Source organism: Bufo gargarizans, chromosome 6 (genome assembly GCF_014858855.1).
Source record: "Bufo gargarizans isolate SCDJY-AF-19 chromosome 6, ASM1485885v1, whole genome shotgun sequence".
In the NCBI taxonomy this organism is placed as follows: domain Eukaryota; kingdom Metazoa; phylum Chordata; class Amphibia; order Anura; family Bufonidae; genus Bufo; species Bufo gargarizans.
In genome coordinates, this window is record NC_058085.1 from 326,176,771 (window position 1) to 326,193,715 (window position 16,945).

The window sequence follows — 16,945 nt, forward strand, 5'->3', positions numbered from 1 at the left end:
CTGGCACTCCCGCCGATCAGCTGTTTGAAGAGAAGGCTATGCTCATACAAATGCTGCCTTCTCTAGTCTGTTTACCTACTCGTCGTCCCAATCCAGGGGCGGATTGGTCATAGACCTTACAGGGAAATTTCCCGATGTGCCGATGCCCAGGGGGACGCCTGAGCCCTCCTCATGGCCGACCAGTTGAAGTTTTTGAGGGTGTATTTTGTGCTGCTGGCAGCAGTATTTTGTGATGGACTGTAGTATTTGGCTCTGTTGGGGTGGTATAATGTGCCACAATACGGTATTGCTGGCTCTGCCTTCCATTAATTTGGACCCAACTACAAAACGGGGGCTACTTTTAGTATTTTTTCCAGGGCTACTTTAAAAAAAATAAAAATATTCGTTTTATTGAACATATAAAAAATGCAAGGTATACAAAGTACACACAACGGTATGTACAATCCAAAAATGACAATTACAATTTGTACCATTTCACATCATATATTCGTGTTACCAAATAAACATTTTCACAAATATCGTTATTGTTGCTTTTATCATATTCAATACATTACATGAGCTCACAATTGCCTTGACACATTAGCCAAAGAACTAGATAGATCCTGCTGAGTGTACATTGATTGCGGTGAGGAACACCACCTTTCCCATACCTTAGCAGATTTGGAGGCACATCCTCTATTTTTGTATACAATATTCTCATATGGTATGATGGTATTTACAAACTTTTTCCACTGAGTCAATGTGGGCCCTCTCTCCCCCATCCACCTAATCGCCACTGCTTTCCGTGCCAAAAACAGGTCTCTCTCAAAAATATTCTATCATAGTGATCCTATAGTTCCTTATCCAGAATACCAAAGATACATACTTTAGGGTTCATGCACAGGTACTGTGCGTCCCATAAGAATAGTTAAGAAGTCAGTGATTTTTGTCCAAAACCTCTGAATGTGAGAACACATCCATATCAGATGCCAAAAATCAGCGCCTTCTGTGGAGCACCTGTGACAACAAGAATGTGATAGCGCACCAATTTTAGCCAAACGCAAAGGAGATAAGTATCCCTGGTGTATTATACATAACTGTATAAACTTGTTATTTATAGCTGGAGATACCAGAGCAAATCCTCAATATCTTCATCTGTAAGGTCTGGTATCAATGATTGCCATTTGGTGATCACCTTTAAGGGAGCTAACTTACATTTAGCATTCAGTAGGTGGGTATACAAACCCGAGATAAATCCTTTGGAGCCTTGAGACCTAATCACTCCAATCATAGGAAATCTGGTAATCTGAATTTGGTTTGTACCAAAATGTGTTGGTAGAGCATGACGTATTTGCAGGAATTTATGGAACGAACTCCTGGGCAGGCCATATCTATTACACATTGTGTCATATGCACAAAAATTGTTGTCTTCATACACATTTCCTAACAAGTGCACATTATGCTGTTTCCAGAATAGAAGCATGAAAGGTGTCTGCATCTTTTGTAATAGTAATACCCAAATATTTAAAGCTAGATACTATAGGTCAGTGATGGCAAACCTTTTACAGACCGAGTGCCCAAACTGCAACCCAAAACCCACGTATTTTTCGAAAAGTGCCAACATGGCAATTTAACCTGAATGCTACAGTCCAATATAGTATATCTTCCATGTACTTTATTATTTAGCTATAATAGCCTGCCTACATTCAGTGTGCTGCCTGTGCAGTTCATAGTGCGCCCTGCGCTGATGAATGGCAGGAAAAGTCTAAGGCATATTGGTATGCCTTAGACTTTTCCCAGGGTGCAGGTGCTCATAGAGAGGGCCCTGAGTGCCGCCTCTGGCACCCGTGCCATAGGTTTGCCACCACTGCTATAGGTAATTCTCCATTAAGAAGTTGTACAGGATCCATGGTATATAGAGGAAAAAGTATGGACTTAGACCAATTAATTTGGAGACCAGAGAAACAGCTAAATCCGTCAATTAGTGATACAGCCCTAGGAAGAGTAGTTTCCACTTCTGACATGAAAAGCACCATGTCGTCTGCATATAAACCTGTTCTGTCTTCACCCTGTCCCAGACTCACACCCCTGAAAACTCCATCACCTCTAATGCGTATGGCTAAGGGCTCTATAGCTAGGGCAAAGAGCAAGGGGGAAAGTGGGCAGCCCTGCCACGTGCCTCTACCCAGCTTAAAGCTATTTGAACATGTCCCATTCACCAAAATATTAGATTTTGGTTCCTTATATAATATGGAAATCCATTTGATGAAATTAGGACCAATTCCAAACTGTTCCAATGTGGTTAGTAAGTATGGCCACTCTATTGAGTCAAAGGCCTTGGCCGCATCTAATGAAGCCAATGCCCATCTGTTTTTTAGCTAGGCCTATCTGTGTAATTACTTGGACCCTTCTGATATGATCAGATGTAGATCTTCCAGGTAAAAAACCTGACTGATCTGGATGAATCAATGGGCTAACCACCTGGCCCAATCTAGATGCTAGAATTTTTGTCAGTATTTTGTAATCGGCCTGTAATCGGCCAGTAAGGATATCGGCCTGTAAGAGCTTCATTCTGTAGGATCCTTTCCTGGCTTCAATAAAATCACAATAGTTGCATCATATAGGGATGGTGGCAAACTTCCCTGCAAAAACGACTCAGTGTACATACGCAACAGAGGTAGAGTCATAGAGGCGGCATATTTGGAATATATTTCCACTGGTAGCCCATCCGGGCTAGGAGACTTCCCTTTCGCAAGTGTGGAAATAGCATCTGAGATCTCCTGAGCTGTTATCTGGGCCTCCAATAAATTCCTTTACTCCTGCGAAAGTTTGGGAATCTCTATGTCTGACAAATAGCTCCTCACTTCATCCATTGTGTATTCTGCCCTCCCGGTATATAGCATCTGGTAATAATCCCTGAATCTGCTGACAATGGCATCAGGTTCTGTTAGAAGATCACCATTTGCATCCCTTATTCTAAGCATCGCTGGGGAGGCTGGATTTTGTTGAATTATATGAGCTAATAGCTTACTAGATTGGTTCCCCAATTCAAAGTAAAATTGTCTGTTAAAAAATAACTTGCGCTGGGACTTCTCCTTCAGGAGGTTCAGGTATTGGCTACCCTTCATAAGCCAGTTCTGCTTGTTCTGTTCAGTGGGATCGCTGATGTATAGCCTCTCCAAAATAGAGCATTCAGAAGCCACCTCCTCTTCTAACCTAGCCGAAGCTCGTTTTACAAATGAGATGGAAGATTTTAGGCAGCCCCTCAAGTAAGCCTTTAATGTGTCCCATCTCAGCAAAGGATCCATATTGTCATCATGAATCTCTAACAATACTGACAATTGGTCTGGAATACGATCATTGGAGGAAAAAAGAGTAAGCCAAAAGGGATGTATCCTCATTGAGTGACCAGCCTTCCTAAGCCCAGGTAGAAATGTTAGAAGTATCGGTGAATGATCAGATATTCCTCTTACTCCATATTCAATCCTATAGTCAGTAGAGCAGGCATCAGAATTCCCCATAACGTAATCTATTCTGGATAGACTATTGTGACTGGCAGATTGACAAGAGTAAATTGTGTCGTCAGGATGTTTAAGTCGCCACATGTCTATCCACCCAATCTCTGCCATTAATTTAGCCAGGGAGGATCCGGATAGATCCACACCCTCCGGGATCCCTACTGGGTAAAATCTATCCATGGCATTAGACATTGTCATGTTATAATCGCCCATGCACAGCACCCTAGCTGAAGGATATGAAACAGCAAAGCTAATGGCTTGGTGAATAATTTGCAGAGAAGACGGGGGGGGGGGGGGGGGGGGGTATATACACACCCAGCAAGACATATAGAATGCCCTGGATGTATGCTGCTACAAATATATATCGACCAGCGGGGTCGATCTGCATTTTCTCAAGCTCCCACCGCAGTGATTTATGTATTATTAAAGATACTCCTCGGGACATATTCGTATAGCAGGAGTGCTGCGACCACTGTTGCCACGGTTTCTTAAGCCGCTTAACTGTGTCTGCGATTAAATGTGTTTCCTGCAAACACAGGATGTGTGGGTTAAACGTACTTATCTCTGAGAATACCATGACTCTTTTCTTAACACTCCCCAGACCCCGGATATTCCACGACATTACTCGCATGTCCGCCATTTTGGTATATAAAACTCATTAATTCGGATCCACAACACATACTTACATCTCCTATCCCCCGTATTCAATACCCTAGCTATCTCATGTCTTGGCGAGCTCCATAGTGTAACACCGACATAGTACAAAGCAATGAACACATATAAATAAAACATAGAACAGTACAGTTTGGCAGGACTCGGAATATAACTTATTCCAAGCAGACGATCTTCAGTCCTGCAAGTAACTAAACAATGTTAAAGCCCCCGTGGCAACAATTAGACGGGGTGTACTAATGGTAGAATTTACCAATCGCACTTATGTTGTCAGCTGTAACATACAAATACGCATACCCTAACTTTCACACAAGTAAGTGAACAATGTGTATACGCACAACTTGAAGACATTATCATATACGGTGGTGCCACCTTCACATATGCTGCGGCCATGATGAGGCATGGCAGCATACCACAAGTGTCCCTAGGAATAGCGTCATCTGTGTTCCCTGGCAGGACGGGGGCTGCTCTCCAACCAGGTGACTCTGTTTATGCCTTGCCAGTTGAAGGATGTAATCTCTATCATTGGAATTCAACAGTCGCGCTAGCAGCGGTCGTGGGGGAGCTCCCGGTGGCGGTGCTTTGGCGGGAATCCAACTATGCGCAGATTATTACGCCGTGTACGATTTCATTGCACTTCTGTTGCCAAAAGTCCACTTTCTTTTGCAATTCGGAGATTTGCGCAGGTATCAGGTTCACTCTATCCTCCATATCAGAAAGTATCTGTTCAGACTCTTTAATGCGCTCACGCATGTTCTGCATGTTGGCCCTTAAAAGGCCTATATCCACCTTCACCTCTTCCATCTTCCCGGATAGAGAGGACCGGCAGGTTGTGATGGCTAGTAAAAGCTGCTCCGTCACCTGTTTGAGTGATGGTTCGCCCTCTTGAGTCGCTTCCTCCGCTTCCACCAGCGATTCACCAGAGGCTGATGAGGCGCGTGACTGCGCTTCCGCTCCACCGCCATCTTGGCTATCTAGGCAGGCGAACTCCTTACGTTTTTCTGCAGCAGTAAGAGCCCTGTTTCGGGACATTTTCGGAGCACAGGATCTGCCCGGTCCCTTACCCACCGGTGTGGAAATGTTGGCGTTCGTTTAAGTTCAGAATAGACCGAAAGTTAGGGTATGAGGTCCGGAGCTTCTGCTAACCGCGTCCGCTCATGTCAGCTTCCGGCCACGCCCCCTTCCAGGGCTACTTTAAGTTCCCAGTCCGCCTCTGTCGCAATCTCAGTAGTGAGCAGGTGTAACTACAACTAAGGTGTCCCTATTCACTTTTATAGGACGGCTCCTTCCTATTGACGTGAATGGGGACACCATCGTTGTAATTACACCTGCTCACTGCTGCAGTTGCAACTGCGAGCAGGTAAACAGAGAAGAGAAGGCAGCTCTCATACAGCTGATCGGTGGGGTTGTCGAGAGTTAGACCCCCGCCTATCTCACATTGATGACTTATCCTGAGGATATCAATATAAATAAAGCAGACAATCCCTTTAAGGTGTGAAAAATTGATAGCTATTAGTGTTACCTTTAAAACTCTGTAGACTTCCTTAAGCACAGTCTTTTTGTCAGCACAAAGGTTTATCACGCAGTTAGATCTGCAGGAAACAGGTAATCGGTATCAGTAAAGTGCATAATACACACTGATATCACCCCCGAAAATAAAACTAAAGGGTTGTGCAGCCAGTAATATCTGATCGGTAGGGGTCACCAACGCCGATCAGCTGTTTGAAGAGAAGGTTGCGCACATGTGAGCACTACTTCTTCCTTAAGATTACACTGCACCAGAGGAAGGCAATGCTCACATGAGAAACGTCTCCTCTTCAAACAGCTGATCGGTGGGAGTGTCAGGGGTCGGACCCCCACGACCTATCCTGAAAAAAAAACCTCAATATTAGTTGCTGCACAATCCCTTTAAAGGGGTGTGACCAACTAAACTATTTATGACATATCAAACATGAATACCATAAATGTCTGGTTACATTTCCAGAACTCCCATCTAATGGAAGAATACATTAAAAATACATATGAGCAGCCACTAGACACAGACAGGCTTGTTTGTTACCAGCTGGTTGGAGGGCTGCACAGAATGGTATCGAGGGCTGCATGTGGCTACCTGAGCCACAGGTTCTGCTCCTCCGATTTAGAGGAGCGCTCTCTCACTTTCTCCCAAATCTCACCATCCAGCTGACACACTCACCATCCAGCTGACACACTCACCATCCAGCTGACACACTCATATAAAAACTTCAGTGCTGGACTGGGGGGCCATTTGAGGAAACTATTCTGAGGGCCACCCTCCATCAATACAGAACATCTTCTCTTTGAATTGTATGGTGGTACACTGTGCTGTCGTCATTGTACACATAGGACCAGTGTTGGAAAATGTATTTTGGGGGTCTACCGTACAGTCAAATATTACCTGCTCACACCGCAGCAAGATGCTGCCAGATGATAGACTATGGGGGTCACTGCAGCAGCTTTGAGAAGGTAGGTCCTGGGGAGAAGAGGACACTGGCAGCTTTCCTCTATACCTAGAAGTCATCTCAGCTCTGATTGTGTCTATAATAATAAACTGGGGAGTTTCTTTAATAATTTATCAAGTTTTTTATAAGAACACAGGCTGGTTGAGGTGCTGTACATTGAATGTCTGTATGTAGTGCTGTAAGTCTACTGTGTTATGTGCCACTTGTGCAGGGGGTGGGAGATTGGGGGCCCTGCTCAGGGGCCCACCTGGGGATTCACCTGTACCCCTGTGGGCCAGTGTGAGCCTGCATAGGGCACATCATCAATAAGATCTGATGGGTTATAGAGTGAGGGGCCACAAGGTGGACATATCTACTGTGAGAGGGGTACAATGTGGGCATTTATGCTGTAAAGGAGGCACAATGTGGGCATTAGTACTGTGTAGTAGCACTAGAGGGAAATGCTCTAGATTACCCTGTTATATATTGGGATGGCTCGGTCGTACAGGAACAGCAGGTATTTACCAGGTACAGTCACCATTGGTTCCTTATGTGATTATTCTTTTTTCTCTATTACCACAGGGACCTTGTTCCGGATGCAGCAGACATCACACTGATGCCAGCCACACCCTGGATGAGGTAGGACCAGTTGGTTCTTTCATTTATTGAAAGGTGTATTGGTACCGCCATGTACCCTATGATAGATTTTATTAGGTGGGACTGGGTGAGTGTAGTTATGCATTGGGAGGAGTTAGAGGAGTGGCTTAGTGTAAAAATCTTCTGCCATGGCACGCTGCGCGCACCGATTAACTGCCCCCTGTTTATGTAAATTGTAATGGCTGGGGGAAGGAGGACGGACGCAAATCGAAATCCTTGCCCTGGGTGCAGGAAAGCCTAGCTACACCTCTGGGTTATTTGTAAATCATCTCATAAAAAAGAAAAACTAGTGACATGAAATTGGCTCCAATGGAAGTTATCTTCCGCTGGACCTTTATGGCCCAATATAATGTCATAGTCTGAGTTCAACCAAAGGATCCTGTGGTATTCAGGTACAGTATACCCTATAAAAATTCCTTAATAATATACAGATTTAATTTACATATTTTCTACTGGCACACATTATAAGAGAGTATTTTTTGTACTGGCACACATTATAAGGAGGCTTTTTTTTTACTGACACACATTATAAGGGGGGTATTAATACTACTGAGGGCATTATAAGGGGCATTTTTTGTACTGCCACACATTATAAGGGGTCATTTTTCTACTGGCACATATTATAAAGGGGCATTATTACCAATGGGGATATTATGGTGGGCTTTATTACTACTGGGGGCCCATAGATAATTTTATTACTTCTGGGGCACAATAGGTGACAATATTACTATTGGGGCACTGAAGGGGCACTGTTACCTCTAAGGGCACTCTGGGAGAGGATTATTACTATTGGTAGGAATTTTTGGAAAACTATTTCTGTGGGTGCAAGGGGAACCCTGGCATAGTATCAGCGTAGCACAATTATTACAGCACTATTATAAGGGGTAATTTTTCTACTGGCACATATTATAAAGGGGCATTATTACCACTGGGGATATTATGGTGGGCTTTATTACTACTGGGGCCCATAGAGAACATTATTACTTAGGGAGCACAATAGGGGACATTATTGCTATTGGGGCACTGTAGGGGCACTGTTACCTCTAAGGGCACTCTGGGAGCGGGTTATTACTATTGGTGGGAATTTTGAATTTTGGGAGCACTATCACTGGGATGGGCGGGGGGTTCTCGCACCCTGGCACAGTATCAGTGTAGCACAATTATTTGGGGAGATACTGATACTATGTTTACAGTACTACTACTATCAGGGGCACTATTATCGAGAGCATGTGTGTCAATAATTATTGAAGGGGGCACTATCAGCGTGGTACTAGTATTTGCAGGGAGACTGTTTCTGCAGTGTGCAATTGGGGAGCACAGTGGACACAATATTGGGGGTAGGCAGGATGGGGTGTTCAGAAGGTGTGGAGGATAATGGAAAAGTAGGAACCTAAGATATCTGTGTGGCAAACTCCACAGAGATGAGACATAGCTGAAAAAATAATCATGGAGGTCTGATCTGAATGGAGAAGATGAGGAAAGAAAAGTCTACATTACAGGAGATGTCACTGGATATAATAGGTATGCAGAGCTGTATTCTCCTGTATGTTTGCTAGCGAGGAATGTAATTTGAAAAGTAATAGTTATCCACCATGAGTAATGTGCTGTCTGTCATTTTGTCGGGAAGATTAGTACTGTGACACAGTGAGAGGTTTGGTCTGGGAAAACAGGTATTTTACTCCCAGCATGTGCTGCTGGGCTGATTTAGAGCCAGGTGGGGTCAAATACCGGACCGGATTTTAAGTGCCGATCTGGGTTTTGGCAGCACCTGGCTGTCCTTAAAGGGAGTCTTTCACGCAGATTCACCCTAATAACAGTGCTATGTCCACGGCATCCCCCCTATTAAAACGGTGCTTACTGTTTGTTCCTTGCTAGCATCGTTGTGGAGAAAAACACTTAATCCGCATGCAAATGAGTCTGTGAAGGTGCCCAGGGGCGGCGTTACAACGGCAAGTGCCCAGGCCCCTTAGTCATTTTCATACGAAGGCACTCCCCCTCCACCGCGTCTGCCCACCCTTAGTCTCTGTTCTAACCTCCCTCCTTCCGTCCGTAATCCAGCGCATGTGCCGATGAACGTGATATCGGTGCGTGCATTGAATGAGCACTGTCGGGCCGGGGCATCGCAGTTTAGCGTGCGCATGCGCAGGGATTACGGACGGAGGTGGAGGTACTGTCTCAGGAAGTCAACGGGGAGGAGCATCACGTTGTCTTCCTCAGCCGCAAGCTCATTCCAGCCAAGACCCGGTACAGTATAGTCGAGAGAGAGTGCCTGGCTATCAAGTGGGCACTAGAATCTCTCCGCTATTATTTATTGAGGATAAAATTCCGCCTGGTGCAGGGGCATCATTTGGTCAAAACATTCGGGGCTGGAGCTCACAGGAGTATACATTTAGAAACTGTAATCCGTATCCTGCAGTAACTTTAAATCAGCGCTCATCTCTCTTTACTACCTTACACTCAGTTCCGGTAACAGGCAGTGCGGGAGGCGCTCTCTCACTGACGTCACGCGCATGTTCCTCCCACTAGGTGGCGCAGGCACGTGACATCAGTGAGTGAGTGCTGCCACCCGAACTGCCTGTTACTGTCTGCAGCTGAGTGTAAGGTGTAAGGTAGTAAAGAGAATAGCGCTGATTTAAAGTTACTGCAGGATACGGATTACAGTTTTTAAATGTATACTCCTGTGAGCGGCGGGGAATCTGTGGATGGCACTGTTATGGGGAGGGGGATCTGTGGATGGCACTGTTATGGATGATCTGTAGGGTTGTCCAGACGGCTAGGCCCTTCACTGTAGTTATTAACCCTATTCAGCTGTCCCCCATTCACTGAAGGGGGGACTGCTGAAAGGGGTTAATAACTACTGTGAAGGCCCCCCGGTGGCGATGAGGGCGTGGATTCATGGGGTGGGGGCGTGGCTTCATGTAGGCTCGTGCCCCGGATGTCTTCAGACCCTAGCAACGCCCCTGGCCTGGTGACTGACCACTCCCCTCTCAAGTGGATGAGCCAGGCAAAGGACAGAAATACCCTGGTCACCCAATGGTTTCTCTCCCTACAAAACTTAAAGTTTTCAGTGGAACACAGGGCAGGCCGGTTACAGGGAAAGATGTCCCTGTCCCGGGTAGACTGTCCTGGCAGTGTGTACACCCCCTCACTGTGAAACAGTGAGAGGTTTGGTCTGGGAAAACAGATATTTTCCTCCCACCATGTGCTGCTGGGCTGATTTACAGCCGGGTGAGGTCAAATACCGGACCGGATTTTAAGTGCCGGTCTGTGTTTTGGCAGCACCTGGCTATCCTTAAATAGGCAGCTGGGCTCAGTAGCCAGGTCTCTGTGTTGGGATCTGGGAGCCTTGTGTCTAGATGAAGGCTTGCTATCTGTTTCATATATGTGAATGGGGTTGTGTTAGCAGAAAGCACATGGATTTCTCCAAGCGCCATTCAGATAATTCGACAGACATAGAAATTTCTGCAACAAATCTGCAGCATGTGAATTTGCCCTTATTCTCTACTGTCACATCTTTACTACTTACACCACAACATCAAATGTCTCATCCAGTAGATCTGCTTCTTTCAGGTTTTCTATGTAACCTTTAGTGAAATTCACATTAGGTTGCTGGAATCCAAACTTCTGTGTATGATAATCAATATATTTTCTTGAAAGCTCTAACTGGAAAACAGAAATTAAAAGAATAATAATAATGGCAGCTATGGTAAAAAATAATACAATAATAATAATGATAATAATAATAATTTAAAAAAATTTAAGAATAATTCCTGAAAACATAGATGTTCTATATAATTGAAAATCTTCTATAGTTTTAGTTCAGAGCTACATTAACAATTCTGCAAACTTCAGAGCTAAAATCTTCCAGTATTCCCTGCTGCCTCAGTGTCTGGTATAATCTGATGTAGATGCTCAGCTAAGCTGTTTAGAGGATGTCGGTCAACAAGCTTCTAGACTGTTTCCAACTAGAGATGAGCAAAGTTTTGACAGTAATTGCGTCACCTCTCGTCATTTAACCCCTCATATGCAGCGTTCAACGCTGATCAAGGCATCTGAGACTCACATTTAGATGCTCAGGGGTTAATCCAGGGTTAAAAAATATTATACTCACCTCATCCACTTGATCGCAGAGAGGCCTTCTGCTCCCGTCTTGATTAAAGAAAGCCTACCAAAGGACTTGCAGAAAGTGTGAAGATATCCCCATGTGATCATACTGGCCGCGTGCAGTGACATCACCGCACGGGGCCAGCACGATCTAGTGGTGACATCTTCATGCTCGCCACACTGCACTGCACCCTATCCATATGACTCAAGATCTGCTCTTCTGGACAATTGGCTTAGTAGATCCACTTTACCAAGTTAGAACTTAGCAACAGATCTATGTCAGCTAGTCAGCACTCAACCTATAGCTGATCACTCAGAAATGTCACATTGACAGGCCTACCTGATAGTGGATCCTGTGGGTTGCCATGAATAGAGGTCAGTGCCTCTAATTTGGAGTCACTGGGCAACAGCTGATGGGAGTAGACGTCGTTAATGGTAGAAAAATCAGGAGACAGAAATCATAGTTGATCAAGCAGAAGGTCAGAGCTGGCAGAGTTCATGCAATAAGATAATTCAAGTCTGGGACGATAGTGTTGGATAATTCAAGCAGACAAGGTCAAAGGCAAGTGGCAATCCATATCCCATAAGATACAGAAACTAACCAATTTGTCCAAGGAAATAGCAGAGGGGATGAGGTCTATAAATAGCCAAAGAGTTCAGTTCTGAAAGAGTTAATAATTGTTTAGTTGCTGACTTGGGTGTAATCAGGTAACACAGAGTCAGTGAGTGCAGATAGTAGAGCTGAATTTATATCCTGACCACAGTGACCCACATACCAGAAAGTAGAGCATGGCACACATCTTGCATGATGAACAAGTGTCTTTGCATCCTGTTCATTTGTGAAGGTGTTTGTTATTTGCTGTTTTGGATTTGACCCAAACTGTTTTCTGGCTTTACCTGGATACTGATGGCCATGACCTACTGTATAGCTGTCTGTGTTGCATGAACTCTGCCAGCCTCGACCATGAATTGGAACAGCCACCTTCTATTTTTCATTTTGGTGTCTTTTTGAAATGCCATCTGCAAGTCATCAACAATTGCTATTGGAGGCTACTCCAAAGACATGAATTGGAGATTCCCCTGCCCAAAAACCACAGAGGAGTATTATAGGGTGAAGACTGGTCAAGCCCTTGTAAAATAAAATAGTGACAACGTAGGATCATGTTCCTGTCCTGAGATTATTAGTCTCCTATTGCCACCACTGTGTGGCACCTGGAAAAGTTGTAGCTAGATAGAGGAATTGTATAACAACCCGCTTGGAGGAATACACTGCAGGTTCCTTATATTAAAGATGGAGAGCAAAACTAACTCAAATAGACCTTCCTTTCAACCAAGCAAGGCTACAGGTTAACAACAGTACCAAGTAAATCTGCAATGACTTTTAACCCTCCACTTCCCATTTGTTTTCCTCTCTCTTTCTGCTTTCCTCACTCCATTCTAGTACCCTACTCTTTTTCTACTTTATATATGAATATTATCTGCTGCTAACAAATTACCATAGACATGATATCATATCTGCATAAGGATACTGTCATAATTCTGATCAGTATAATACAGTACCTGCTCATCAGTCATGTCTACTCCAGTGACGTGTCCCTTGGGTCCAACCAGTTTACTCAGAATATAACAGTCTCTTCCACTCCCACTGCCCAGGTCCAGAATCCTGCAGTTCTCCAAACACTGTGGTACTGTGAGCCCACAGCCATAATACCTAACAGAGACAATACAATAAAAAATAAAGAAAGCATAGGAAGCAAAAAATATTACAGGGCATAGTGTTCATATATTGACTACACCCTAATTTACTAGTGAACTTCCAGTTCTAGATTATGCATGTGATTTAATACGGTATTTTGCAGATTATGGGGCAGATATTCGTTACACATGCCAGTCTTAGTAAGGGTACACGGCGACATGTGTCAAGAAACACAAAGATATGTGCGACTTGTCTGCAACTTGCTGTCACGTGGCGTGATTTAGTTATGAAAACACAGCCAGGTCACAGGCTAGTCACATGTCGTGCGCGACTTATATTAACGCCTATGGAGTAAAAGCCGCGTGACTTGCAACACACAATCAATCAATTTTTTTATATCTCAAAAGTTTTTTATTGTCAAATATGCATATCATACGAATATCATACTCTGTGGACGCAGCCACTCAGCGCATAGTCAAGACAATACACAAGACTACAATATACAGTGGCCGCGGCCACATACAAAAATACATTGACCAATTTTGTATATTAAGGACGTTCTACGGCACATCAATCAATTTTTTTGTGACTGTCACATTGCAGTCACAGCATGTCGTATTACTACACCATTGACTATCATTGCATGAATTGTCTCTCAACTTTCTTGTCGCGTGACGCATAATGCTGTATAGATGTACCTTAAAAGTTTGTTGGTGCAGAATGCGCCAAATTTATTAAGTGGTATAGGCCTCATAATAACTTTGGCGCAATTATGGGCAGTCAATGTGCTACAAATTCACATTAATGAGGCCACAATCGGTGGAACGATATTGACTAAATGATAGTAAATTGTGAATTAAACAAAATATTATTGTCAACAAGTACCTAATAAATATCACAGTGATACTATCTATGGCGTTGTACTGATACTCCAGCTGTTTCTTATGTCTCGCTTTATCAGGCAATGACTCGGCTCTATTTATGGGAAGCCTTTATATCACACCTGTCTAAGCTGATGACAGTATAGAAATCTGGAGTATTATTTTTGAAATCATTTAAACTACCTTCCCTCCAAAAATTTGAATGGAGCCCAATGGGCGCTGCTAGCCCTGAGTGAAAGTTTATGTTTATACCGGATTCTGTAACACAGATGTGAACGGAGACTAAGGCCTTTTTCACACGGGCATCCCAGATTTGCTCCGGATGCGTCGCGTGAGCATTGTGGGAAACCCCCGCGAGTGCGCACGCAATTTCAGTCAGTTTTAACTGCGATTGCGTTGCGTTGTTCAGTTTTTATCGCGCGGGTGCAATGCGTTTTGTGTAATAAAAAACTAAATGTGGTACTTAGACCCGGACTTCCTCACTGAAGTTCGGGTTTGGGTTAGGTGTTCTGTAGATTTTATTATTTTCCCTTATAACAGAGAAAAAGAGAAAGTAATAGCATCCTTAATACAGAATACTTACTAAAATGTCGATTTAGGGGTTAAAAAATAAATAAAAAATTAACTCACCTTATCCACTTAATCGCGCAGCCGGCATCGTCTTCTTTCAGGACCTGCAAAAGGACCTTTGATAACGTAATCACGCTCACCACGTGGTGAGCGCAGTGACATCAGCGCAGGTCCTGCTGAATGAAGATAGACGATGCCGGCTGCGTGATCAACTGGTTAAGGTGAGTTAGTTATTATTTATTTTTTAACCCCTAAATCAACATTTTAGTAAGCATTCTGTATTAAGAATGCTATTATTTTCCCTTATAACCATGTTATAAGGGAAAATAATACAGTGATTTTACTTTAATGGGTTCCGGGATTTCTCATCCCTATCATCTCCTAGCAACCATGCCTTAAAATCACACCGCATCCGCACTTGCTTGCGGATGCTTGCGATTTTCACGCAGCCCCATTCATTTCTATGGGGTCTGCGTTGCGTGAAAAACGCTGAATATAGAGCATGCTACGATTTATTTTCATGCAACGCACAAGTGATGCATGAAAATCACCGCTCATCTGCACATCCCCATTGAAGTGAATGGGTCCGGATTCAGTGCGGGTGCAATGCCTTCACCTCACGCATTGCACCTGAGCGGAAAACTCTCCCGTGTGAATAAGGCCTAAATATTGAGGTGGGTTGAAAAAGAAAGTTTAATTTAACTGGCCCCAGTATGCATTATCAAACTAAATAATGAGAATTCACTTGGTAGTTCCTTACCGTGACGTTATATCTTCATGAATTTCACTCAGGGCATCCTTAATATGTTTTGGCAATGGTTTTGCAGGAGCGGCACAAGCTGAGGTTTTAATATCTTTTGTGTTACTCAGATGCTTCCCATAATAATGCTGAAAAAAAAGTAAAATTAATATTTCATATAGAAGGGTGACTATCCGAATAAGCAATAATCATCAATTCTATCTGCTAAATTTGAGGGTCTATGCAAAAGTTTGGCAAGGTGAAACAACAAAACCATGACGTGTGGGTGTTATCTGTGTGCTTGTGCCCATCGGTGTCCATACCGCAATTACTATGGAAACTTTCCCATGACCAGAGAGCTGGACATATGTTGGAGCTGAACAAGTCTGTGTATTACCTTTACATCTTCATGCGTTTGGTTGGAGCCACAACTGGCCTCAGTCAGGCTAGACAAAAAATAAAATAAAATGTAAAAAATTAGTTTGCCGTGTTCCTTATCACATTGTATTATGTTTCTGTTGTGTAACACGGTTTATACCTCCTGTTAAAGAGAAACTTTATTAAAATGTATATTTAACAGGGATCAGACATCAATTGGCCAAGTCTGAACAGTATGAAATTGAAGTATAAATACTGAGTAATGAATAAAGCTAAAGCTTCTCTTTTTCTTCAGAGGCCTCATCATGTCTGGGTCTCACCACACCTCAATTTATCCACATTTGTCTCCAAGTGTAACAAGAAAACTGGTATAATGAAGTCTATTATGTTGAGAAGCCAGAAATTGGTGCTGCTATTCATGTTTTATTTTATCATTAATTTTACATTTAGTATTTCTTTAAGAGAGTATTATTTGGACACTACATTTGGGCTCTATACAGTAAGTTTATATGAAATTCATAAAGGAATATTATCTTGGCACTGTGTGGCAGCATTATGTGGGCTTGTACAATTATAATAAAGGTGAATCTAATCGAAAAGAGAAATAGAACAAATCCCAAAATATCAGGTGGTGGCCCTTCTATATTGTCCCTTATTCTATATTTTGCATAGAGTACAAAACACAGCTGGGTCTAAAGCCTGTACATTGGAGGGAAGCGTAGTACCCTTTTGTAGACCAGGACTGTCAAGACATTTAGCAGGTAAGTATTTCCAATATTCACTCTTCTGTACCAGTGAATCCCATACATACTCTATGACCAGGGTTGTCAAACGTCTATAAATCTTTGCATTTTTTTTTCCAGTGGTTGTTTAAAAAATGTAATATGTCTGTGATTTTTTTTTAAACTAGAGGAACGTGTAAAGATTTCTGAGATCATCATTTTAAAGTTCATTGTAAAAGCTGTTAATATGTTCACATCAGTATCTGAGATGTATCTATCTATCTATTATCCATCTCATATCTATCTAAGACAGGCACTCCTCATTTGAAATAATCCAGAAGGTATGTGCCCTCTATACAAGGGTTTATTGTGCAACCTTTGTATCCGTTTGGATACTATTTAAAAACAAGGAATAAAAACTCAGATGATGCCAAAGAAGGGGGTATATCTCTCATACCAATATATATATTAGATCTACAAGAAATCTGCAGAACCTACTACAGATGAAGCACACTTATACATACATACATATTGTATCAATGATATTAAACCACATGTGTTTCTAACAGT

The 16,945-nt window shown here is 43.0% G+C and overlaps 1 protein-coding gene across 1 annotated transcript in view; it reads right to left on the bottom strand.

Moving 5' to 3' along the window:
* The window catches only part of AS3MT (arsenite methyltransferase), a 51,317-nt gene extending 34,855 nt beyond the window's left edge, over window positions 1-16,462 (bottom strand). Inside the window, exons 1-6 of the mRNA XM_044299693.1 lie at window positions 16,359-16,462; window positions 15,673-15,721; window positions 15,297-15,424; window positions 12,950-13,100; window positions 10,812-10,948; window positions 5,692-5,761 (exon numbers count right to left, since the gene is read on the bottom strand). Of these exons, the coding sequence (XP_044155628.1) occupies window positions 5,692-5,761; window positions 10,812-10,948; window positions 12,950-13,100; window positions 15,297-15,424; window positions 15,673-15,721; window positions 16,359-16,462 (639 nt within the window). The remainder of the gene's footprint in view (window positions 1-5,691; window positions 5,762-10,811; window positions 10,949-12,949; window positions 13,101-15,296; window positions 15,425-15,672; window positions 15,722-16,358) is intronic.
* Window positions 16,463-16,945: the final 483 nt, after the last annotated feature.